This window comes from Triturus cristatus, chromosome 4_1, assembly GCF_964204655.1.
Source record: "Triturus cristatus chromosome 4_1, aTriCri1.1, whole genome shotgun sequence".
Classification (NCBI taxonomy): domain Eukaryota; kingdom Metazoa; phylum Chordata; class Amphibia; order Caudata; family Salamandridae; genus Triturus; species Triturus cristatus.
The window spans coordinates 37816046-37843186 of NC_140585.1; the positions used below are offsets into that span (position 1 = coordinate 37816046).

The 27141-nt window shown below is 48.1% G+C and overlaps 1 protein-coding gene across 3 annotated transcripts in view; it reads right to left on the reverse strand.

Moving 5' to 3' along the window:
• The window catches only part of LOC146839398 (equilibrative nucleobase transporter 1-like), a 470932-nt gene that overhangs the window by 236543 nt on the left and 207248 nt on the right, over nt 1-27141 (reverse strand). For all 3 annotated transcript variants that reach the window (XM_085651434.1, XM_085651432.1, XM_085651433.1), the window contains exon 4: nt 4827-4873. In XM_085651434.1, coding sequence (XP_085507560.1) covers nt 4827-4873 — 47 coding nt within the window. The remainder of the gene's footprint in view (nt 1-4826; nt 4874-27141) is intronic.

Here is a 27141-nt window from a genome sequence, read left to right on the forward strand (position 1 = left end):
GCTCTTCGGTGGTTCCCCTCGAAGAGGTCACCGGGGGAATGATATAGGCGCACTCCCAGGTATCTGGGGGCCGTTCCATCCCATCCCAGCGTCTGATCGCCCAGGGTTATCTCTAGGGGTGCCGTCTGGACGCCCAGAGGGAAGATGGACGATTTCTCCCAGTTGACCCGGAGCCCCGATAGCCCTTCGTACTCCCGGAGTGTCGTCCAGATGGGTGTGAGATCGGCTGTGATGTCGCGGACATATATCAGGAGATCATCCGCATATAGTGACACACAATGGGTGACGTCCGCTATGGGTATCCCCCATGTCTCCCCCTCCCGTCGCAGTCGTATGGCCAGGGGCTCCATCGCCAGAGCGAAGAGGAGAGGAGAGAGGGGGCACCCTTGCCTGGTTCCGCGGGTCACTGGGAATGGCGCCGATATAAGTTTGCCAAGTCTCACCCTGGAGGTGAGGCCTCCGTACAGGAGTCGAGTATAGGCTAGCAACGTGGGACCAACACCGATCTGCTGCAAGACCTCAAATAGATACCACCACTGCAGGGTATCAAACGCCTTCTCCAGGTCCAGGACCAGGCATGCCGCTCTGGGAAATCGTCCTTTCGCCTGATCCTGAACGTGGAAAAAACGGCGCAAGTTATGTGAGGTGTTACGCCGGGGGACGAAGCCGCACTGGTCCGTGTGCACCAGTGTGGGAAGGACTTGGCTGTAGCGGTCCGCTAAGATTTTCCCTAGAATCTTACAGTCCGTGTTCAGGAGTGTTATTGGCCGGTAGGATGTCGGGAGTACGGGATCTCTGTACGGCTTTAAGAAGGTCACCAGGATCGACGCCCGCATCGAGGCCGGGAGCATTCTGTGGGTCACTGCCTCTTCGTATATGGAGACCATCCGTGGCGCCAATAGTGCCGCGAAAGTGTGGTAGTACTCGATCGGGAGTCCGTCCATGCCCGGTGCCTTCCCGCGCGCCAGGGCTTTGATTGCTTGCTTCACGTCGACCGGCTTAAGTTTCCCGTCCAGGTCCTTCCCGAGCGCGGGGGGGATCTTGGGCAGGGACGCCCCACCTAGGAAACCGGCAAGGTCTCCCGTGGGTCCGGTCCGCGGGGCTCGGTACAGGGCCGCATAGTATGCGTGGAAGATGTGGAGGATATCTGTCTGCGAATATTTAAGTTGCCCATCTGGGGCTTGGAGTTCCGTGATCGGGCGCGGCGCTGTATCTTGCCGAGCCAACCAAGCCAGGAGGGCCCCCGTCCTATTTCCCTCCTTGTGTGTTCGCGTTGCGTACGCCCGAAAATTATATTTGCGCAGATCTCTCAGCGCTATTGAGTGGGAGGATTTGGCCTCTGACAGTTGCGCCTCCGTGGCATCACCGCGGTCCACCCTCTTCGAGAGTTCCGCGAGCTGGGTCTCCGCCCCCAGCAGTGCCCTGTCGAGCACTCTCCTGACTCCCACTACCTGTTGAATGCAGTGGCCCCTGGCACAGACCTTGAATGCATCCCATTCCAGCGAGCGCGTAGATGCCGTGTTGTCGTTTCGTCGAAAATGGCCCTGCATGAAGTCCTCTAAGGTTCGGTGGAATACCGGGTCTGTGAGACATTCCCGGGGCATCCTCCACGTTGGAATCGGGGGGTGAGGGGGTCTCCATCGGAGGACGGCCGTGTGCGCATCGTGGTCCGAAATCACTCTGCCTAGGTAGTCCGACTCCCGAACTGAGGGTAGGAGCGACGTGGAGCATAGGAATCTATCCAGCCTGACCCGTAAATCGTGGGGGACCGAATGGAAGGAGTACAGTTTCGTGGTGGGATGGCGAGTTCTCCAAATGTCTGCTAGTCCCCATTTCTCTACCCAGCTGCGGAGGGCTGTGGCTTGCTTGTATGCGGAGGAGCGGGCTTGGGGGGGGTATTCCCGGAGTTTTATATAGCGCAAAATTGACCCAAAAGTTTTGGGAATCAGAGCGATTTACATGAGCACCAGTTGTTTACACAAGGACACATTAATTTTTGTTAGGCACGGGGAGATTAAGTGATTTGCCCAGAATCACAGGATGTTGAGCGTCAATGCCAAGACTCGAACCGGGTTCTCCAGATTTGAGATCGACCACCCTAGCCGTTAGGCTACATCCTCTTCCCTTCTTTACAGGACGCACACAGAGCATCCAACTGTCTCCCTTCACCTCCCCACCCAAGGACATCATATGCAGCATACCACAAGGTACATCCCTCAGCCCCACCCTATTCAATATCTACATGACCCCCCTCGCAGACATCGTCAGATCCCACAGACCCAACATAATCAATGACACAGACCACACTCTGCTAAACCTCTCGCTCACCAAGGACCCTTCAACGCTAAAACAGACTTCTGCAACACCATGACCAAAACAGCCAAATGGATGAGCGACAACTGCCTCAAAGTCAACTCGACAAAGCAGAAGTACTGATCTTCCGGAATACTACCTCCAAATGGGACCACAGCTGTTGGCCTGCAGAACTCATACCTACACTGACCGACCAAGTACGCAACCTCAGCATCATCCATGACAGTCACCTGACCATGAAATGACAAGTCAATGTAGCCACATCCTCCTAATTCCACACCCTTCGCATGCTCTACAGAATCTTCAGATGGATCCCAACCCACACCAGAAAGACCATCATGCAGACCCTCGTCACCAGCTGCCTCGACTACAGCAACACTCTCCATGCTGGAATCTCCACCCAGCTCCTCAGAAGACTCCAGACCATACAGAACGCTGCAGCCAGACTCATCCTGGACCTTCCCATATGGACCCACACAACTCACCTTAGAAACCTCCACTGGCTCCCCATCCAGAAAAGATGCCAGTTCAGGATCCTCACACATGCCTATAAAGCTCTTCAAAACCAAGGACCATCCTACATCAACCAATGACTGAATTTCAATCTGCCCTCAAGACACCTGCGCTCCACCTCACTCCCCCTTGCCCACACACACTGCAACCGCTACAGCGGGGGCCACGCCTTCTCCTACATCACCCCCAAGATCTGAAATTACCTGCCCCACCACTTCCGAACAGCACCCTCACTGGCGGGCGCCAGAAAGAAACTCAACACCTGGCTTTTCAGCAGAGACTTGGCACCCTCAGTGCCCAGATACCCTTAGGGCTGACAGTGCTGCGCTTTACAAACGTTGATTGATTAATAAATGTTTTTAGAGGTTGAAAAGCTCCATCCCTCATTGTACCCCTTATCGCTGCACAAGTGGCTGAGATTCAGTGTTTTGTTCCAACTGTGGGCTCGGTAGAACCATCAATATAAACTATGAAGTTGTATTGTTCTAGATGCAGGCACAGGGTATTCTTGTTCATATTGTAGATGTTCTTGTGTTTGTAATGTAGATTCAAAGACAGGGTCTACGTCTGTTGCCGATTGTGAGTTGGCCCATTGTTTCCATCGGGATGTAAGGCTTTCACGTTTGGGACGCCGGGCTTTGTGACAGCCCCTAATACTGGAATGGCAGTCAAAACAATTATGCGTTTCCCCTGAGCCAATGACCTTTCTTTCACTACAGCTGTCCGTACTGCCGTGAATATTTTTCCTATTGGTGCAACGCACATTTCTGCATTGGAATATAAATGCAATTTATGTGCAATTGCTACTGTGTCACCCTCATTGAAAGGGACATATGTAGCCTGTGGTTCCCACGAATACGCGGGTCATCAGATTTCTGGTGTTAACATGTGTGTGTGTAAGTGCAAGTGCTTTGAAGCTAGCATGTCTGCATGTACTGAACGCAAGATCTGTGTATGTTCTGGTGTCCAATGTGTGCATGAAAAGTCTGGATGGATTAATTCATAAAATGGGTTTTTTGCATAATCTGGACTAAATGTTCTACCAAAAATTTAGAGAGAAAGCATAGTTGCTGGGGTCTTGATTAGCAGGATCCCAGCAGACTAGGTCAAAAACGCACTGATACCAAGCAAAGTGGGGGCAACCATGAAATCAGATTCTAATTTCCTACACAACCACCCTCCCACAAACGTAAGGAGATTATATTAACCTCAGTTGAGTCTTCATTTTCTAAGTGGAAATATCGGGAGTGTCGATCTGCGTTGGGGACTAATCCAGCCTCCTACACATGCCTCATGAGTATGTACCAAAATCTTCTGCACAATCAAAGCAGAGAATTCTGCCTCACACTACACATGGCAATCAAAGAAATGTCTAGCTGTAAAACACACCAAACAAAGGCACAGCCACCTTGCATACTTAAATGACTACACATTCAACAAAGAACTAACCAAGTACTCAGAGTAGAACACACACAAGCAACTTTACCACACAGTAAAGAAAGATAAACAAGCCCAAACAACAATTGTAATTTACACTCAAATATGGCACAAACATTTCTACTATAGATTGAATAAAGGAGCAGGACCATGCTAGAGACCAAACAAATAACTAACTTTAATACACACTAAACAGAGGCGCAAATATATGTACCCAGTGCTAAACAAATAAGGAAACATCTCTCATAGAGGATTGAAAGGCAACATATCTAGTGTGTATTTATCAATGACACAACTCTACATATCAAATAACCATTTGACAAATTTAGTAAATAGGTACACAACCCTACGGCATATTAAACAATTCTTCGGCACGCTGAAGAATGCCACAGGAGCCTCTAACCACTGAGAAAGACCTAACCCAATCTAATAGACATTAAATACCAACTCAAACAACGTTTCTACACTCTGACAAGTAAAATACACACATTACTAAGAGGGCCTCATCCAGAGGTACTACAAACACACCACAAACACACCCACCACAACAGAGAAGTATTTACCTTCAGTGGAGAAGGCAATCAGAAGTGTGGCCGCTGTGTATAGGAATCTGAAACAACAAATAGACAAACACAGGTTATACTATTGTCGCGTAGAACAGAACTCAAGCGTGTGGCATGCAGTGATCCTGGAAGATGTACACAGTTTGAATATAAATGTATATATGTAACAGAAACACACAAGCTGTAGAGGTAACATCTTGCGGGCAAGTCTAATTCGAATGAGCTTGTTCTGATAAGTGAAGCTCTCCACCACCTGCGCTCACCTACTACTGTCAATACACAAGTGAGCTAACACTCACCCGGCCATAAGGTAAAAATACATAGATGCCTCCCAACTCGTATACAGCAGCGGCTCCTTTGCTAAGGAGCGTCTCCCCACTGCTCTCAGAGCAGTGGGGAATGGAAAAATAAAATAACATTTTCATTTTAGTTTTTGTAGCAGCTATGGAGCTATGTTAGGGTGGGGCGGGTGGGGCTGGAATCACAGGGAGGAGGAGTGGTGGGCACCCTAAGTGCGCATGACGGTTTGACTGGTCGTCTTGGGCTGGCCAAACAGTCATGCACACCTGCCATTTCACCACCTGGCTGTGATACACAGCCGGGTGGACAGCAATCCCAAGGCTCCCAAGTCCCATTGCAGCCTGATGGCAGTTTTATACTACAATTCGACTTGACAAAATAACCCCCTTACCAAGCTTTAAACTTCTTTAATACATATTCGCCACCCCTAAAACAGGCCCAAATCAGGGCAGGGTGCATTGTTGTAATTAAAAAGTAGGACAGGTACTTTTAAGTTTTACATGTCCTGGTAGCGAAAAGCTCACAACCTTATTACATGTAATAATTATTAACGTTTGATTGGGAGCAGGCAAAAGATTTATGTTTGGTGTCTGAGGAATTGTAATTTAGAAACCTCTTTAATGGAAGTCATATTTTAAGTCACAATTCAGAAAATGCCACTCTTAGAAAGGTAGCATGGTCTTGGCATAACCATTTGGTGGCTGCAGCCGGTTCCTGGGTAACATGATTAAGTGTAGTTGGCAGTTGACCTTTGTGTATTCTCTACAGACAGCCACAGAATATAGGGACTAGGTGTGCCTGGGTGAGCCGTCCCTGGCGGTAAGGGGGGCTGTCACCTACCGTACTTGCACTTCAAAGGTACTGGCTCAGCCCACACACAAAGGAATTTACACAAGCCTATTGTACCCCAAGACAGACTAAGACCAGGGCAGGGAGGCAGGATACTTCCGACACCTCTTTAAGGGGAAACTCCAGAAGCTGCTCCCACTTCAAAGAGGGCACCAGGTATAAAAAGGGGACCCTCTGACCCACTCATCACATCATGTCTGGACCAGTGGAAGAACCATGAGAAAGACTGCTCTTCTGCCCTGCTGCACTGCTGCAAGAAGGACTGCCCAGCTGTTCGGCTGCTCAGCTGCCCTGCTGCCTGCAGTGAATTGCAAATTTTATGGCAGAACCCTTCTGGTTCCTAACCGGCTCCATAGAGCTGTGAAGTAGGTGTCAGAGTAGAGCGTAATGAAAGCTTGTTTTAGAATGTTTTGTACGCAGCTACACGCAGCAGAATAAAGACGTGTAATACTAAGCTCCATGTGAGCCATAGTCATTGGCGAGCACCCAGGCTGGGGAGGACACTACAGATGGTGACTAGATCGGGGATGAGCGACTGTGCTCTCCCAGAGAGTTTGCTGTGGTTCAAGCACACTGCTAGTGCATGCCATGTGTGTCGCTGTTAAAAGTATAGAATTGACACTTCAGGCATGTGGAGTCAAAGCACAACTTCAGCCACTGTAAAGCAGGTGAAGACAATGGGAGCGTTGCAAAGAATCTAAACGTCTGTGGTCGAGAACCTGCTGGTCACATTAAATATAAAGGTACTGTGCTGCCATGTAAGATACATTTGTACATTATACGGAGTGTTAACCCTGAAGGCGGATTCAACCTGGTTTATGCCTTGCAGCTGCTGCTAATCATAACTTGCTAAATAACACTGCGAACAGAAGTGCTGCAAGGCGGAGATAACCAGGTGACAGAAAATGCTAATTGACATTTAGAAGAGAAGAAATAAATGACTCGCTGAATACACTAAAGAGTGTCATCGTACCACACACTTGGTGAAGATGGCTCAAGGAGAAGTGCGGAGTTGTGCTTATGAAGCTGTCCATATCTGAAGAGGTTCATCAGTAGCAGAGTGTGGCTCAGAACAACTTCACAGGTTTTCGAATAAAGAGCGACTCTCGGAATAGTGAGAATTTTCAAATGGCAGAGAAGAAAATCACGTTTCCAGGTATCATTAAAGATGATTCAGAGGCCAGCACGTCACAAAGTCTCACATATGAGCTCCCTAAACCAAGTCACAGTGATCAACAATGGTGTCAGTAAGTTCCAAGCTGGTCTAGGTTACTGCATTCCTGAAAACACCACCACCTTTTGATACCGCCAAAAAGCAAAAACTTGGTGATAGATGGACTGCGTGGATAGAGAGATTTGAGGATTTCATTGACGCACTTCAAGAGACTGATAACAGAAAGATAATTGATAATCAAGTATCTAAAAAATCTTGCTGGTGATGGTGTGAAAGCAGTCATAAAGAAAATGCTGCGAACTGATGAAGAGGTCACATACAGTCTGGTAGAGGAAACACTGAACCTCAAGTTCAATCCATTACAAAACGTTGATTACAAAAGATAGATTTTCAGTCAAGAGCGCCAAGAAGTTGGTGAAACCACTGACAAATTTGTAGAGAGACTCGATACACTTCTCAAACACGGAGTTCAATTAATTTAATGATGAAGAAGCTATGCGTCTAAGTTATTGATGCATGCTTGTCAGATTCCTTCAGACGACAAATGCTAAGAGAATCTTAGTCTGGAGCGAGTGTTGCTGGCTGCCAGAGCTGAGGAGTGTGCTGAAAGACAACTTGCTGACATGGAGGCCAAAGGTGCCAAGAGTGAATCAGTCAGGCGTATGAAAAGTAAGCCAAAGCAAAACACTGAAGGACACAAAGTGATGTTTACACCTAAAAAGAAGTTATGTATGAGATGGGGTTTTTGTTTCCACACAAAGGTAAATATCCCGCCATTGGGCAGAAATGTAAAGGCTGTGGGAAAGAGAATCATTTTGTGATGGTGTGTAAAGAAAAGAAAAAAGTAAGTGAGCCACAGCACAAAGACAAAATTGCTGGCAGAACATTCCAGAAGCAACATGCGACGAACACCCACAAGGCCAGGCGGTGACGTCAATTTAGGCAAATTGACACTGAATGAAGTCGATCATTATCTAAATCATCGTCAAAATGTTCTACCACCTCAATATCGAGTGAAAGCGAGGAAGAGGATTGTGCGATGTCAATGTTTATCTCAAAGACATATGCGCAAGTCAGACAGGCTGCATGTGAGGAAAAATGTCAGTCAAAGAACAGTTGACATGCAAAGACCAAAGTAATACGAACATTGTCCGAAGATTGCATTGAAAATAAATGGTTGCTTGATACCTTTCATCATCGACTGAGGTGCATCGATAAAATTAATGCCTGAAGAGAAATGCAATGAATGATCTCAATTACCCCAACTTACACCACTGAAAACAAAAGTGTACACATGGGCTCCATCGAATGCCCATAAGAATTCAAGGTTAATTTGTATTGCCAATGAAACACAAGTAAACAAAGGTGCAAGCACCCATCCATGTGCTTCAAGCTACAGCGCAAAGTGCTTCTCTGCTTAGCTTCAGCACAGCCGCTGATAAGGAACTGATTTCTGTGAAATACAACATGAATGCTCACCATGAAGTAGTAAGTCAGTTCCCTTTGTTGTTTCATCATTTGGAAAAGCTTAAGACTATGAAAGCAAAGTTGCATATTAAGCAGGACATCCGTCCTGTTACTCCGAGATATAGGTGAATTGCTTTTTCATTTGCAAGATACCGTTGAAAAAGAACTTGAATCGTTACTTAAGATGACATCATTGAGTTTTCAATTGGTCCGACGCCATGGGTTTCACCCATAGTGGTAGTGCCCAAAATGGACAACAAAGGAGCTGTATCCATATGCGTTGACATGCGACAAGCAAAAAGGCAATTGAACAAGAACGACATCCAGGTCCACACATTGCGGAATTGATAACACAATTAAATGATGCAAAGGTCTTCTCTCGCCTTGATTCAAATAAAGTTATCAGTTGGAAGATTGCAGGTAAATCACAAAGTTTTCTACACATGTTGGTCTGTTTCGATACCAGAAAATCTGCTTTGATGTGTCATCGGCTGCAGAACGTTTCCAACACGTCATTCAACGTGTCATACAGACTGCGGTGAATGCATTCAATTATATCAATGACATATTGATTTTCCGAGCTACACAGAAGGAGCATGATAAAGCTATCACACAAGTATGTTGTTTACTTACTGATGCAGGTTTGACTTTGAATCAAGATAAGTGAGAGTTTCACAAGACAAAGTTGAAGTTCTTTGGCAATATATTTTCAGATGGGTGTATGACAACACCTGATCCTGCAAAAGTACAAGTCTCATCAAATGCGGTTCCCCCACAAGAGGTTTCTTTGATACATTAATTTCTTGGCATTGCCAGTTACAGTTCAATATACATATGAGACTGCTAGTACCAGTGCTTCATTAGCAGAGTTAACAAAGAAAAATGTTTCATTCAAGTGGTCACGAGAATGTGAGAAAAGTTTCAAGAAAATCAAACAAGCCATTGAAACTACTGCTGAAATGGGCTACCTCAATCCAAAGCTTCCTACTGAGGTTGTTGTTGACGTTAGCCCAGGCGGGTTAGGTGCTATCCTGGCACAGCAGCGTGGACACCACCATGCTCGAAAGCATATTGTGGCAGACAGAAGCGTGTAAGCCTAGAAGTTGTGTTTAACCCTTGGAAAAGAACTACATGAACGACTGATTTTTCGTCAACAAATTGGCACAATAAAGCAATATCTTTCCCGAACGAGGTCCGGTTAAGTAACTGATGCAATAAGGTGTTGGGTACACGGGCTCTGGTTACAGACTCTATGTACGAGAGGAGTTGAAGCATATCAATAAAGTTTGAATATACTATTATGGAATTAAGTGCTGTTTTCTTTGGGGGTTTTTTACAGATAAATTTGAATCTTGAAAAAAAGAAAGAGCCATCTACAGGCTTCTTGGTTTAATGTAAGTCCCCCTTTCATTGACAATTGTGGTTGTAGAATTGTGCTCTTTTGGTTGATCATTGTAAAAGATGGGTCTCTCTTGTTGATCGCGTTCTTAGATTTCGGCAAAGTTGAGGTTACATAAAAAGGGAAGTGACCACCCATGGAGAAGAAAAATAGGTATTGTGGGTGTGGTGTGAATGAGAAGAGGTTGAGTGAATGTCTTTTATAGCATGTCTGCTAACAATAGTGTGATTTTGTTATTTTTCAGCTCTTTTATGTTCTGAGTCCTGAGGAGAACCCTTAAAGACACTTGGAAGGGTTCAAAATGCATCAACAGTTTTTCTTTCAGCCAAACAAGTTTCATGTGCAAGTTATACCACTGTTGCTCGTGTAATTAAATTATAGAGAATCAATCATTTTTGAATGAGCTCAGTAAGGTCACTTGCTGGTTTGCCCTTGTAAGAAATACGTCAAATATTCTCTGGATAGCATTCAACAAGGTAATATGGAAAAAAACGAACACCGGGCACGGTGTAGATAACACAATAGTTGCAAATTGACTCCCAGTTTGATAAAAATACCTCAAATTAGACTAACAATTAACATGCATGTCTGACAAACATATGTCTACATATAGTGAAACAAACAAACTAATATGTTTATAGTAATTCTCTTTAATTAATACAAAATATAAATATTTTTTCAATGAATTATTTTCTCTGTATAAACATGTACATTTGTGGGCAACAATATATCGTCATAATACTTATATACATACAAATTGATTCCTATGTAATGTATATAGAATCTGACTGAAACATGATTAGTTATTCATGATAAGTTTGCAGCATTCAACAAGGGCAATATATATATTTTTTGAATTGAATAATCCTTTACTGTACAGAACAAAAGAGAAAAACAAATATATGATTTGCACTATGTTATCCTATTTGTGGTGTCTATTTTTAATGTGATTTGTTCAGTGTTGTATGTATTGTAAGTGAGTTTGTCTCGGTGTATTGTAAGGTTATTGTTTTTGAAGAAATTTGTATAGATTGAGGAGTATTGAACATACTGTTTTACAAAATAATTTGAAAAGTGAAAAATATTGTTTGAATAAATTCAAATGATCATAGCAATTTGAGTGTGTGATCTTCAAGATGAATGGTTAATTGAATGATTATCAGTACTGGCATTTGCTTTGTTGATTAGGAAAGCATATTGTGGCCTAGGCCTGTAGATCTTTGTCTCAGATACAATGTGCCTACTCCCAACCAGAGAAAGAAAGTTTGGCCGAGGTACGGGCTTGTGAACATTTCCATGTATTTCTGTACGGACAGCCTTTTACACTTGTAACTGATCATAAGCTTTACTGACTATCTTTGGCAATGCAAAAGCTAAGCTGCCTCTTCGCAACGAAAGGTGGGGACGATGATTACCAGAGTACAATTATACCACTGAGCATCATCCGGGGAAGGATCAAAACCCTGCTGACTTCTCTTCTGGAGTGCCTATAGAAGGTCAGGGTACTCCATCTAAGCCGGCTGAAGCCCATCTTAATTTCATTGTGAAAGCTAGCACGCCAGCTGCTGGATCCTTAGCCCAGATCATCACTGACATGAACCAGGATAGTGACATGCTGAAGCTGAAAGACATAATTACACATCAGTCATGGAATCGACACGCTCGAGCTCTCACCAGTGATCGTGGTCTGCAGCCCTCGCAGCTACTCATCTGAATGGACTGATGCACTTAACGTGAACTTTGCATTGTAGCCTTCGCAGTGCACTAGACCCAATACAGTCCAGTGCAATTCGACGCAGGACCCCATATTGCTTATTGGAACCACTGTTGCCCACCACGACACCCTGTATCAAGGACATAAGGTGCCATTTTCAGCAAGCCTAGCCTGGTCCCTGTTTCCATCCCTCGCTCCATTGCAGTCGGTATGAACTTGTGACTTTGCCACAGTTCAACTCGACTAGATAACTACAGGTGGCTCTTTGTGCTTTTATACATAAACCTTTAAATTACATATCTCCGGTTGTACAGATTGGATTTTTACTATTTTGGTACAAATAGTGTAAAACAATTTATTACAATTTACTCTATTTTTTTTGATTAATTGGTTTGGGGTTTTTCTTGTGTCGTGTTTTCACTTGATTACCGTTTGTGTGCTGCATAAATACTTTACAAATTGCCTCTAAGTTTTTGTGCCAAGCTACCTGAGGGTTAAGCACAGGTTATTTTGGTGACTTCAGTGGCCAACCCAGACAGGGATTGTGACTGTTTGAGCAGCGTTTCACCCCCTCAACCAACAACCAGATTTCTCATATGCATGTTTTGACTTCATAGAGCCTTTAGTAAGACTGACTGTCCACGGTAGGATATGAAGCCACGCACGTCACACACAAAAACTTAACCAGGGTAGGAAATGGGAACACACTGTTCAACCTCACATGAGTTAGGTTCTGGGATGACATTGCTCACCCCAACCAGAGTTAGGAAATGGGACAATAAATTAGCCCAGTGGAGTTAGAAAATGGATCACACAGTTCAACCTTACTAGATATAGGAAATGAGATCACACAGTCCTGCCTTACTAGATATAAGAAATGGGATCACACAGTCCAGCCTTACTGGATATAGGAAAAGGAATCGCACACTCCAACCTTACTAGATATAGAAAAGGGATTACACAGTCGGACCTTAATAGATATAGGAAATGGGATAGCACAGTCCAACCTTACTCGATATAGGAAATGGGAGTACATAGTCCAACCTTACTCGATATAGGAAATGGGATCAAAAAGTCCAAAGCAAACAAAAATAAAAAGCCATAGCCCAGCCTGACCAAAGTGAAGAAATGGAGTCACATAGTAAAGCTTAAATGCAATGTGGTCACACGTTCAGACCTTATTGGAATTAAAAGAAGGATCACATAGTACAACTTTAAAGGAGATAGGAAATGGGATTATACAGTCTAACTTTACTATACAAAGAAATGAGATCACACAGTCCAACTTTACAAGAGATAGGAAATGGCATTATACAGTTTGACCTTACTAGACAATGGAAATGAGATCACACAGTCTGACCTTACCCGAGAAAGAAAATGGGATCACATATTCCAACACTACTGGATACAGGGCATGAGATCACACAGGCTAACCTTCGGAAATACAAGATTGGTTAGGTTGGGCCGTGTAATCTCATGTTTCTGTATAGTAAAGTCAGACTATGTGATCCCATTTCCAGAGACAAGAAATGGGATCAGACATTGTGACTCTAATTAACATAGAACATAAGATCACACAGTCTAACCTTACTAGACAAAGGACATGAGATCGCAATCCAACCTTACCAGAGATTGGAAAAGGGATGACACAGTACAACCTTACCAGAGATTGGTAATGGGATCACACAGTCCGACCTTACCAGACAAAGGACATGAGATCACACAGTACGACCTAACCAGAGAGAGAAAATGGGATCACACAGTCCAACCTTATCAGAGATAGGTAATGGGATCACACAGTCCAACCTTACTAGACAAAGGACATGAGATATCACAGTCTAACCGTACCAGAGATAAGAAATGGGATCAAATAGCATGAGGTTACTAAACACTGGATAAGAGATCACACAGTCCAACCTTACCAGGGAGAGAAAATGAGATCATACAGCCCAACCTTAATAGACAGATGATTAGAGATCACACAGTCCGACCTTGGCAGTGATAGGAAATGGCATCACATACTCTGACCTTAAAAAGAGCTGTGCTGGAGAGCCAAAGGAGGAGAGGTGAAGGTCCACCAGGCCTTCTTGTTTCACGGAGGAGCCTTCATACCCAATATAGTTTTATACAAGAAGGACTCCAAGAAATAATTATTGGTTGAAATATAACAACTGGACTTAGGCGCATCACCAGAGCCAGTGAATGGACATCTCCAAAGGGGCAGGAATTAGAATCTTGTAAGGAGGCACTTGGTCCCACTGCTCCCTCAAAGTGGACGATGAATACACTTCACAGGAGAACAATTCTAGGGTCACTTGAAATATACAGCGGAGCTAGCCCTCACATTACTCAAATCTTACAGGTGTTTGCAAAGACCCCAAATATATATCTTATACTGAGGAGTTTCCGTAGGCACAGGGCTTCAAAAGCAAAATAATCTCCCTGGTTACACTTGTTGCAGGCTTGGCTTACGACATCAAAGATGTCATTGGGGGGTTGTTCCACTCTTACGCACTCCGCTACGGCACAGAGCCATCACTTGAACCTGCACAGAGCTTACAGGTTCAGGCCTCAGACACCAAAGCTATCCTTCATGTTCCTCGGATCATAAAGAATTAGGTCTTAGACAACAGGGGTGACCATTACACTACACTTATCAGAAAATCTTGGGCCGCAGACAGCAGAGCTATCCATCAGATTACCCAGATCGTACAAACTTAGCCTACGACAGCAAAGGCCACCCTTAGACTTCACAGATCATAAAGACTCAAGCCTTAGACAGAAGTGCTGCCTCTTTAGTCTACACAGACATTATATTCTTTAGTTCCGCCCAAGCAAGAGCACCATCCATAATGTTACGTGAATGATACAGGCTCTGGTTTCACATGAAGATCGCTTACTATATACATTGACTACGACTCACCTGAACCAGCCAAACCTGTACATCCTAGGAGATCTCAACATGTGGTTTGGGAAGAAGAATCTAACGACAAAACTAGCTATCACAACCAAACTTGAGGCCTTTAACCTCCAAAGATTGCTTCCAGACCAACTTGCTTCGTTGAACACACTAAGGATTCCATATATGATCCCTTGGGACAGGCACCCGTTACAGACAACTACTTCAAGATCAAAACACGTATCAACAACACTTCAAAGAGACCAAAAACCAACAACAAACGCTCATATAGGCAATGAAAAAATCTAGTACCCCAGAAACTCAAATCCCATCTTTGAAGAACCCCAATAAATATGTGACCTTAAGACATACACACCTTCTACAGCTGGATACCCACTGCACTGGACAAACAGATACCACTAAAGATCACATCCAGGGTTAACCAAGAAAAGAACACCACAGGGATTAGTGACAGCATCCTAAAAATGAAAACACAACACAAGCGGAGAAAATCAAGAGATGAAAAAGACAAATTCATGCAATTCCACTACAACAGAGCCTAAAGATAGAGCTAATAGAACCCCAAAAAGACAACACTACTCCACAGACCTAACTGAAGCCGACTGCCCTTTTAAGTAACTCCACAATTTAAAAGCAGAATTCCGCAATCCAGAGCTCCAAAACATGAAACGACCACAATCATATGTCTTCGGTGACAAAATATCCATGAAAATTAACTCAATAAGGAGGAAGATAGAAAATGCCCTTAAGAACAACACTGGCAGCACCACCCCAACACATGACCGAACCACCACAGAAAGAGACAGAAGCAATCTTCCACCACTACAAACTTTCAATACTCTGTCATCCTCATCATAATCCTTATCATTACAAGAAAATCATCAGCATTATCTTCAGACACAGCACTTCCAGAATCTTTAAAGATGACCTTCATACGGGGGGATTGGCTTGGAAGGCCAACATGGCAGACGCAGCCTGATCGGGCTCTTGAGCATCCACGCTGTAATCCGTCAATAATCCGATTCCGATCCTGTCTAGAGGAGCGGATTTCCTGCCTATTATTCTCCTGGCTGTGTGAGGTGCTAGGATCCCTGAAGATTTGGCGGCACCGAGTCGAGACGCGTGCTCTACACCCTTCAAGGCCTGGGCGCGCAATTTATACTGAGTATCCGTACTCGCCTCGTGTGGAGTGGAGGAGGTGCTGGGGGCCTGTCGCGGCCCCGGAGGTGAGCAGTCTCGCTGGTGTGAGGCTGCCACAGGGCTCTGGTGCTTCCCTGTCCAGTAGTCTGGGACGAAGGCGGTCCCATGGACGGCAGAGGCATCCCCTCCCCCCCAAGAGTGCGGCCATTTACCATCAGAGGCCAGCAGACATTGCATCCACTTCTCCTTCCGAAAACCCCTCACACACCACCGCACCCTACAGAACCCCGCCGCTGCTGGGGGATAGTCACTGAAGAACAACTACAGACAAGCCTCACACTCAACCCTCCGACTAACCCCACCAACGCTGATGAGGGTGCACTCACCCTCGAACGCTGGATGAACGACTGCGCCAACACCGTAGCCCCGCTGAAAAAACCCACCAACAGAGACACCAGCAAAAGAGTCAGCTGGTTCACCCCTGAACTTCTCGCCTCAAAACGCACCTGCCGGAAATTGGAGAACATATGGCACAGCGACAAGACGCCAGACAGCCGCGCTGCCCACAAAGACGCCATCCGCAACCACCACGACCTCATCAGGACTGCCAAAAGGACCTCCTTCACAGACCGCCTTGATAACAACGCACACAACAGCAAGGAGCTCTTCACCATCGTGAAGGAACTCTCGAACCCCAGCTCCAGTGCCAACGACATCCCGCTATCGCAAGCCCTGTGCGACTCCCTCGCCACCTTCTTTCACCGGAAAATCACCGACATCCATGAAAGTTTCAAACCCCGGACAACCCCTGCAGACCTCGCCGCACCGGACCACACCGCCCACGACACCCTGACAACCTGGGCCAACGTGAGCATCGAGGACACAATCAAGACCATGGGCACAATGCACTCCGGATCCCCGTCCGACCCTCTCCCGCACCACTTCTTCAACAAAGCCAGCAACTCCATCACACCCCACCTGCACAAAATCATCAACCTCTCCTTCGAGACCGCCACCTTCCCTGAGAACTGGAAGCACGCGGAGATCAACGCCCTACTGAAGAAACCCAAGGCGGATCCGAGCGACCTCAAGAACTTCCGACCCATCTCCCTGCTTCCGTTCCAAGCAAAGGTCATCGAGAAGATAGTGAACACCCAGCTCACCCGTCACCTCGAAGACAACAACATACTGGACCCGTCCCAATCAGGATTCCACAGCAACCACAGCACCGAGACCGCCCTCATCGCCGCCAAAGACGACATCAGGATCCTTCTTGACAACAGCGAGACGGCGGCCCTCATCCTCCTGGATCTCTCCGCCGCCTTCGATACCGTCTGCCACCGCACACTACGCACGCGACTCCAAGACGCAGGGATCCGGCAGAACTCCGAGAGTCCGCCTCCCCTGTACCGGTCCGAAGCCTCCGAGATCATCTGCGGTGTCCCTCAAGGATCTTCCCTCAGCCCGACGCTGTTCAACGTCTACATGGCACCACTAGCACGCATCGCCTGACAGCACGACCTCAACATAATCTCCTACGCCGACGACACGCAGCTGATCCTCTCCCTCACCAAGGACCCTCTCACCGCCAAATCCAACCTCCACCAGGGAATGAAGGCAATCGCCGACTGGATGAAGGAAAGCCGACTTAAGCTGAACTCAGACAAGACGGAGATCCTCATCCTCGGGTCCAACCCCTCAGCATGGGACGACTCATGGTGGCCCGCAGCACTGGGGACCCCCCGGCCCCCACCGACCATGCACGCAACCTGGGAATCATCCTCGACTCAAAACTCACCATGACCAAACAAGTCAACGCAGTCTCCTCCTCCTGCTTCAACACCCTCCGCATGCTCCGCAAGATCTACAGGTGGATCCTGACAAAACACGAGGAAAACAGTCACCCAGGCCCTAGTCAGCAGCAGACTAGACTACGGAAACACCCTCTACGCCGGAGCCTCATCCAAGCTCATCAACAGACTGCAGAGAATCCAGAACGCCTCTGCACGCCTGATCCTCGACGTCCCGCGCCGCGACCACATCACCCCCACCTGAGGGACCTGCACTGGCTCCCCGTCGACAGTAGAATCTCCTTAAAACTCCTGATCCACGCACACAAGGCACTCCACAAGACCGGACCAGCCTTTCTCAACAATCGACTCTCCTATGTACCCAACAGGAAACTCCGCTCTGCTGACCACGCCCTGGCCACGGTCCCGCACATCCGTAGAACAACTTCTGGAGGCAGGTCCTTCTCCCACCGCGCCGCCAGGACCTGGAACACCCTCCCCCTCTTCCTACGACAAACCGAAGCCCTGCTGACCTTCAGGGGACAACTCAAGACCTGGCTCTTCGACCAGTAGCAGAGCCCCCCCCCTCCCCCCAGCGCCTTGAAACCCTTACAGGTATGTAGTGCGCTTTACAAATTACATGATTGATTGATTAATTGATTGACTAGTACAGGGCCCGGCCACATGCATGACTCAGCGGCACCTGAAACTCAGGGGCTGCCTGTAGGACACTTCATCCACATCCTGGACCGGGTGAACTCCATACCTCACGGCCGCGGCAAGCGCGAGCGTCTCGGCCCTGGCCGCGACCTTCGTGCTGCCCCTCCCCCCAGAGTGCTGCTGCTTGCCTCGTGGGACCCTCAGCTCCAGATCCAGTGTGGTGCCTGGCCGCCCGGGAGTACTGCCCGCGGCCCTCCCCATCTACATCCTAAACTGGGGGAAATTCATCTTATACAGCCAGCAGGCACACCTCCCTCCCAGTGCATTACATCAGTGGGGGTCAATCAATGAGAACTGAAAAGAGTCTTACTTGCGCACTATCCCTCGCCATCCACAAGCACCTTGGAGTAGAGGGTTGGCAGGGCACTCGAGGGCCCCTACAGCACTCTTAGCGGCGAGAGGCAAGACATCCTGTTGGGGGGGTGTGAGAAAGTGGCTCTGTATATACTGTTCCCTAATAGGTACAGGGTGTACAGAGTCCACAGTCCCCCAGAGGCTGATAGAGGTCAAAGTTAGGTATGACCTTACTCTCAAAAGTGGTAGCTTGGTCGAGCAGTAAGGCAGTACCAGAGGACAGTGTAAAGCATTTATTGTACACACTCAGTCAGCAAATGGTTTCACACACTCAATAACTGAACTCTAGGCCAATGGTTTATATATATAAAATATATGCTTGTTTTATTTTTAGAACCACAAAAGGGGTAAAAATATACTTTCTCAGAATGAGAGGTTGAATATAAATACTTTTGTCTTAAACAATAAATTTGTGTAAACAGTCACAGTTGGTTGCAATAAACAATCCTATTTCCTAAACATAACAATGCATTGAGCTCAATGATAAATTCAGGTTATTTGTAATAAATTACTTTTCAGATTACTTTTGGAATTCCAGGTCTGGCTCCTAGAACCAGCCTTGGGTCAGTATTCAGAATCAAGTGATGAAAGTCGACTTAATAACTGTAATGATTTGTAAATAATATTTAGCTATTTCAAAAGTTAGCACTTAGAAAATATTTCAAAGAAAACATTCAATGGATCTCTATGGCAAGAAATTCACATTGCAGGTAGAGTACTTTATCGTTACTTTAGTAATCCAGGACCTGGGTGCCTAGACCCAGGACTGGGGTCCTTATCAAAAGCAGGTAAGTAATTTCGTTTGCAGAAATGGTACGATTTTAAAAGAATATTTCAAATTTGCAAAAATAGACACTTAGAAGAAATTTCACAGAAAAGCAGACAATGGTTTCCTATGGGAGAAAAATGAGTTAGAGGTAAGTATAGTTGTGAGTACTTTTCAGGGTCAGGGCTGGGTACCAAGATCCAGCACTGGGAGCTCACCCAGGAACAGGTGAGTAAATTCGTTTTTGTCACTTGGCTGATTATTGGTGAATTTTTACAGTTTTGAAAAGTTCACACTTAGAAGATTTTTGAAGAAAAAGCCAGTCAATGTTACCCTATGAGGAAAATGAAGTTAGCGGTTTAAGGGTAAGTACTCGACTGGCAGAGTTGAAATTCCGGGCATAGACTCAGGGGTCCCCCAGTGTCAGGTAGGTACAGTTGGTTCACCCTCAGCGGTTTCAGGACGGCCGGGTGCAGAGTGAGTTAGGCCCAATGTTATCCTATGAGGGATAGGGGGGCCTTGGTTGGTGGCTGCTGTCTGGCAAGCCACGCGGCTGTGGGAGCTGGGCTCCTGGTCACTTACTCAGGGCAAGTGGGGAAGTAAGGTAGTGTAGAGAGTGCACTGCCAGGGCCACTCGGGCGGCTGGGTGCAGGGTGCTTTTGAGCCTTCGGGCGCTCAATGTAAATCAATGGGAATGTTCCGGTTTGGAAAAAGGCTGCAGGCTCGGGGACGAGGATGTTTCCGGTGCCACCACCACTTTGAGGGGTAAGTTGGGTAGTTGTAGGTTAGGTGGGTACCCCGGGATTGGGCACAGGGGGCCGCAGGGCGCCGGGTGCAGGGGTGCCTTTTGACGTCGGGATTCTTACCCTCTGGTTGATCGCGGTTGGGGTGGCACTCGGTTCTGAGGCTGCAGGCTTCGTCCGGGATGTCGAGGGGGGTCCTTGGGTGCCGGACTCGGGGTCACAGTCGCCGTGGGGTCGTCCTCAGGGTCTTTGTCCACTCCGGCACTGGCCAGGCTTGGCTGGTGCAGAGTGTGTTGGGTCCGCGGTCCCGGGCTGCTGCCAGGGGTTAAAAGTAGGTTTCTTGAGTAGAGCCTCTACTCATGGGAGTCCCAGGGAATCAGAGTTCAAAGGTAGCCAGGTCCTCCGGGGTTTTTGAGGTTGCTGGCCACAAGAGATGCCGCGCTGGAGCAGGAGCAGGTTCGAGGGTCGACAGGCCGGTAGGGCTGGGGCCAAAGCAGTTGGTGTCTTCCTCTTTTTAGCAGCTGCAGGGCAGGTCTTTTTTCTTCTTGCTCTTCTTGTAGGTTTCTATCTGGAATCTGGGGAAGGAAGGTTCAGGGGGCCCCTAAATACTAGATTTAGGGGCGTTACAGGTAGGTGAAGGCCAGGGACCAATGGGTCCTTGTCCTGGGGTGGGTACACCCCCTATCCTGCCTCTCTCCTGTGGGAGGGGGGCAGTAGCCTAATCCTGATAGGGTAGGGCCTCCCATCTTCAAGATGGCGAGAGCCCGGAGATGTGCTTCACCTCGCCTCCCCCACCTGAGGGGTGGGGTGGGCAGGCTGGCACATCCCCTGTCCTTGTATGGGGTTTCCGGCCAAGCTTCCCGCCAGAGTGGGGGGTTGCAGTGGCCTGGGGAAACTCCAACTGGCGGCATGCCTTTGAAGCTTCCCTTTGCTCACCCTGGGGGAGGAGATTTCTCACCTCACCCAGGATGTGCATTGTGGCAGGCCCGGGAGAGCAGGGGCTCTCCCACCCAGGGGTCCAGCAACGTGTCTGCTGTGTGGCAGCCTGGGCAGCCTCAGAGCAGACGTGGATTGTAGGTTAGCTGTAAGGGGGCATCTCTAAGATGCCCTCTGGGGTGCTTAGTACATTAAATCCCACACTGGCATCAGTGTGGGTTTAATGTGCTGAGAAGTTTGATACCAAACTTCCCAGTCTTCAGTGTTGCCATTATGGTGCTGTGGAGCTCGTGTTGGACGAGCTCTCCGCACCATGTACTTGTAAATGGCAGCACTGTACTTACAGTGCCCATGAATGGACCTGGGTACTGTAGGGGCACAGGGCTCCTGCTCCTGTGCCCACACCATAGGCATAAGGCACCCAGCCAGAGGGGTGGCTGACATATGCCTTGGCAGTGTAGGAGATGGGCATGGCACACAGATGTGTGCCATGTCGACTCTTTGTTTTGTCCTGCACCCAGACACTCAGCCTGCAAAGGCAGTGTGTGTGTGTAAGGGTACAGGGCCTCTAAGGGTGGCACAATGAGTGCTGCAGCCCTTAGAGGCCTTCCCTGGTCACAAGGCTTTGGGTACCTAGGGTACCATTTACTAGGGGCTGACATGTGGCCAGGGTTTGCCAATTGGGAGTTTGTATTTTAGGGAAGGAACACAGGTCCTGGGCACCTGATTGGCAGGAGCCCATGGCACAACAAGGAAAAGTGCATCGGCTATTAGGCAAAAAAGGGGGGGGTTACTGCAACAGAAACCCACTTTCTCACAGGGGGGGGGGGGGGACTGTCGGCGGGCGGTCCGGCGAGTCTGTTCCCATTAAGGGGCCTCCTTGGCAGGTGGTCGTGGGCTGCGGAAGCGGCTGGGTTAGGCGCTGCTTGCGGCCCAGGGTGCACTTGAATCTGTGAGGGCTCGCTGATGGTGTCTCCCTGCTGCGGGCTGGGCGCTGCCCCTACAGCTCCTCTGGTTCTACTTCTACCCCCTGGTGACAGTGAGGACACTACTCCAGTGTTTTTCCTTTCAAGCGTCCTCCGCGCCTACTCGGCTGAATCAACAACTATGGGTAGAGATAAACCCGGCAGACCTGGCCCCAAACAGGGCACCCTGGATCACTACACTACTCTGCCGGGTGCGCCACTGGCGGCGATGGTGGGGGCACAGCCCAGGACAACGCAGCGCTCTTAGCAGCAATCAACGACACCAGGGCCAAGCTAGATGGCAAAATCAGCGTGGTGGGGTCGGAGGTTTCCTTCTTGCGTCAAGATTTGCGGCAGGCCATTGACTGCATCACGAAGGCAGAGACCCGGGTGTCATCGGTGTAAGATACGGTCACTACCCCCCAAAAGAAGGTCAATAAATAGACTGTGGTCTCACAGGAACTAGCCTCAAGGGTGGAAGATGCGGAGGGCCGCGCATGGTGCAACAACTTGTGCTTTGTTGGCCTGCCAGAGGAGTGTGAAGGATCCTCCATGACCCGCTTTATTGCCCAGTGGCTCAAGGACCTTCTGCCGGCATAACTGTTATCCACATGCTTTGTCGTCGAACGGGCCCACCGTGCGTTGACTAAGAAACCACCCCCTGGCGAGATCCCTAGACCGGTGATTGCGAAATTGTTTAATTATGCTGATCGGGATGCTATCCTGCAATTCACCAGAACACATAAGGAGAAGTTCCAATATGACTCAAGGCCCATAATAATTTTTCTCGATTACACATGCCTGGTGCAACAACAACACCAATCTTTTGTGGAGGCGAAACGCCCGTTGCGAGAACTTAACCTGCAGTATATGCGCTTATACCCAGCCAGGGTGCAAGTCATATTCAACTCCAAGTCCTTCTTCTTTGACACGCTGGAAGCAATCTACGCATGTACCGATGAACACTCACCTTAAACATCATACACCGTCGCGAGAATCACTCTTCCCAGAGTACCCAACGGAATAGATCTCACTGGACCAAATCGAAACGACGCTACAGATCCAGCTCAGACAGGCGATCCTCCAGTCCAGAACGCATTACCTGAGACGCCAGCTGTACCCCTGGCGCTATTCCTACTTGCCATGGATCTCTCTTCAAAGGGACTATCTTACCTTGCACGGCACTCTGAATAGGCGTGGACGCCCAGTCATGGGGCGACTGAGCTTCGGACATCTTTATCTCCCCCAGTTAATGTTTTGTGTGGGAGTTGGGTATTGTTGACGTGGGGGCCCAGGGTCCCCCTGTTGGGGGCCCGGTGTACCCTACACCGTGACAGATGCTCCTTGTTTTTGGCAGTGTCAGGTGGGGGGTTTCTGGGGGAATTTAGTTTCACTGTTCTTGATCATGCAGACTATTTCTAGATTCGGACATTCTCCTCATAACACCTTCAGGGACATGGGATGAAGGCACAGCCAGATATGGCCCCGCTTGGGGAGCTCACAGTAATTTCATGGAATGTCAGGGGGCTTCTCAATAAAATCAAGAGGGGTGCTGTCCTTCGCCAGGCTAAAAGATTTGGAGCAGACATCTTACTCCTACAAGAGACCCATCACCTTGGAACAAAATCCCCATGTCCAGCGAGATTTGGGTTCCACCAGGTATACCACGCAGGATTCACCAGGGGGTCATGTGGCACGGCCATTCTCTTACACAGTAGAGTCCCCTTCCGGCTCATACGCCACTGGGTGGATTCAGGGGGCAGATTCGCCAGGCACACTATATGGTGAACATGTCACCGTCTACAGTATTTACGCTCCCCCACCATTAGGGGCGATAGACAGCGTAGAACTGACCGTCCTCTGCCAATGGGCCCTTCTAAACTGTGCGCTTTAGCATCCACCTTAGGCTGGGCAGTTATCTGGAGGAAATACCACCCCATGGAACACAGCTATGCATTAATGTCCGCGGTACATGGTTCTCTGTCCCGTCTAGATCATTTCTTCACACCTCGCATATTTCTACCTAAGATGTCACAAGTCGTCCACCTCCCTAGAGGGCTCTCAGATCACTCCCCGATCTCTCTTCAATTACATACTTGCTCTCGTAAACCCCACTTCCGATGGCGAATGTCCCCGTGGCACCGCCGCTGCCCTGACTACCAAGACATGCTGCATACTGCAATAACTGAATACCTGGACACGAATGCTGCCTCTGCCCCATCTCAGGGCATCCTCTCTGAGGCCCTGAAGCCCCCCATCATACCAAAGCAAAACGTGCGCGACGAGCGCAACTAGCTGACCTATAGGCGCACCAGGCGTCCATGACGATGCAACTCAATCCGACCCCCAGCCCATCGCAATATCTAATGGGGGAAGCCAAAGGGATCTGGGAGGCCTCGCAACATCGCATATATCAATGGGGAGATAAGTTGAGCAAGGTGCTCCACAGGTTATGCGAGGCTGACAGATCCCCCGCGGTGGTCCCTACCCTCTGTGACGCCGAAGGGAACCTATGTTCCTCGCCAGACAAGGTGGCTCGGGAATTCGCCCGGCACTTTTCCTCTCTATATGAGTGCCGTGAACAGATGTCGGAGGCCCAAATAGCAGAATTCCTTGTAGATATATAACCCCCAAAGCTTCCAGACCACAGGCTCCTATTACAACAGATGAGCTGAGTGGGGCCTTACATGCCCTATATCCAGGGCAGGTCCCCGGACCCAATGGAGTCCCTATGGACTATGGCTGAATATGCACGTATTAGGCCCACGCTTACTAGCAGCTATACACAATGCCCATGAACAAAGTATATTGCCTCAGGATTGGCGAGATGCAGAGATAGTCTTATTTCTTAAACCAGGCCGCCCCCCGGAGGACCCTTCATCATATCGCCCTATCAATCTTAGTAATTCAGAGCCCAAACTGTTAGGAAAGATCCTGACCGATCATCTCAGGATGTGTGTGACAGACCTAATTCACCCAGACCAATCGGGCTTTATGCCCCACCGAGCTACTCGCCATAATATATGGAGGGTACATAATGCCACAGCGATGGCCCAAACACTAGGATGGCCAGCAGCCATTTAACTTGCTGATATAGACAAAGCCTTCAAATTCGCTTAGTAGGGTATATCTGTTCCAATTACTTGAGGCAGTAAATCTCGGCCCTCTCTTTATAGCGTATGTTCGTCTACTCTACACTAACTTAACAGCGTCTGTCCATATAGCCGGGAATCCTTCTGACTCCTTCCAAATTCATAGGGGCACAAGACAGGGATGTCCCTTGTCCCCGCTGTTTGCCCTAGCAGTGGAACCTTGGGGCCTGGGTTTGGAGCAACCTGGTACTCTGTGGTTTTGAATGGCCCCAGTCACACTCACACCGCATCGCGCTAAACGCAGAGGACGTCCTTTTCTTTATGATGGAGCCATGGTTTTTGGGACCCCACATCCTACAAATCCTTAGAGTGTTTGGCGAAACTACCGAGCTCCACACTAACCCTGCTAAATCTGTGCTATTCCCTGTATGTGGAAACCAGGGGCGGGGTACCTGGGCGACAAAGCTGTCGCACGCGTGGGGCGGTTTTAAATATCTGGGCATATTTATATCGCATTGCCCTAAGATTTTGTGGGCCAATAATATTAACCCACTGCTAACAAGCCTCAACAACGAAACGACAGTATGGTCTTCCCTCCCACTATCCCTATATGGACGGTCTGCCATTTTTAAGATGGTCTCTTTACCATAGAATTCTCGACAGACTACAAAACTTCCCTTACAAGATTCCACACTCCTGGTTTGCACAAGTTAATGACTTGCAAAACCGGTTTCTCTGGAATCGCGGTGCGATTAGGGTAGCGCTGTGCACGTGCACGCAGTCCTCATACTGTGGGGGAATTGTGGCGGCAGATGTCTATACCTACTATGTAGCCTCCCATGTTCTGATAATTAATGAATGGTGGTACAACTCCCCAACCGACCCGACTTTTGTACTAGAACACACAGCAATGACAGGGACCCTCCCCCATTCTCCAGCTCCTCTATGGTTCTAGGAACCTAGATTTGTTACCCCCAGTGTGTAAGGTGGTCATTCAGCTCTGGCGGAATACGGTCCGACAGATGGGATGGTGCGGAACGCTGACCCAGCCAACTCCATTTTGGTATGGTACGTACCTCCGTCTAGTGGCAGCTCTGCATGGATTCCGTGGGTGGGATCCAGTGAGGATATCGACCTTAGGAGATGTAATGCAAGGCACTACGTTGAAATCTATCTAGCAACTGCAGGTAGATTTTCAACTACATAAGACTCAGTTTTATAAATACTGTCAATTCCATGCATTGACCTCTCTGATTCATACATTAGAGACCCTACCGGAATTTCACCCTCTGGAGGGTGGCCTATTGATGGGAGATCTGGGCCTACATAAAATTAGACAAGTCTATCAAACATTGACGACCCACACACAGACAAACACTCGACAAGACTAGACAAACATGGCAAGAGGATATCCCTGACCTGACGGACTATGACTGGCTATTGCCAGCCCTCAGGCGCTGCAGTTTCCACACAATACTGCCTTATTCAATTCAAGTATTTGCATCGCGCATACTATACACGGACTTGACTCTAGGGGATGGGTGTTATCCAGTCTCCTATATGCTTGCGGTGTGCAAGGAGGGGACCTTTTTGCATACGGTCTGGGACTGCTCCGCGTTGCAACCTTTTGGCGCAAGGTATCATTCTGTCTATGTAATGTAATATCATGGGAACTCCCACACGACCAGCGTCTCTTTCTCCTGCACAGCACAGATGAGATAGGGGGCAATAAATATAAAGAACACTTGCTCTTCTTAGCCCTCACCATCTCCAAATGCGACATTGCCCAGTTGTGAAGGGGGACCTCCCCCCATGACTATAGGGAAGCGGAAGGCTGAACTAGACAAATGCATGGGTGCAGAGGTTGCGGTGTTTCTGGCTCGGGCTGCCCCCAAAACACAGAAAAATCTGGGCTTGCTGGGGGACGTACCGTGGGATTGATCTCCCCCCTTTACCATATATAGACCCCTAAACAGAAATTGCCAT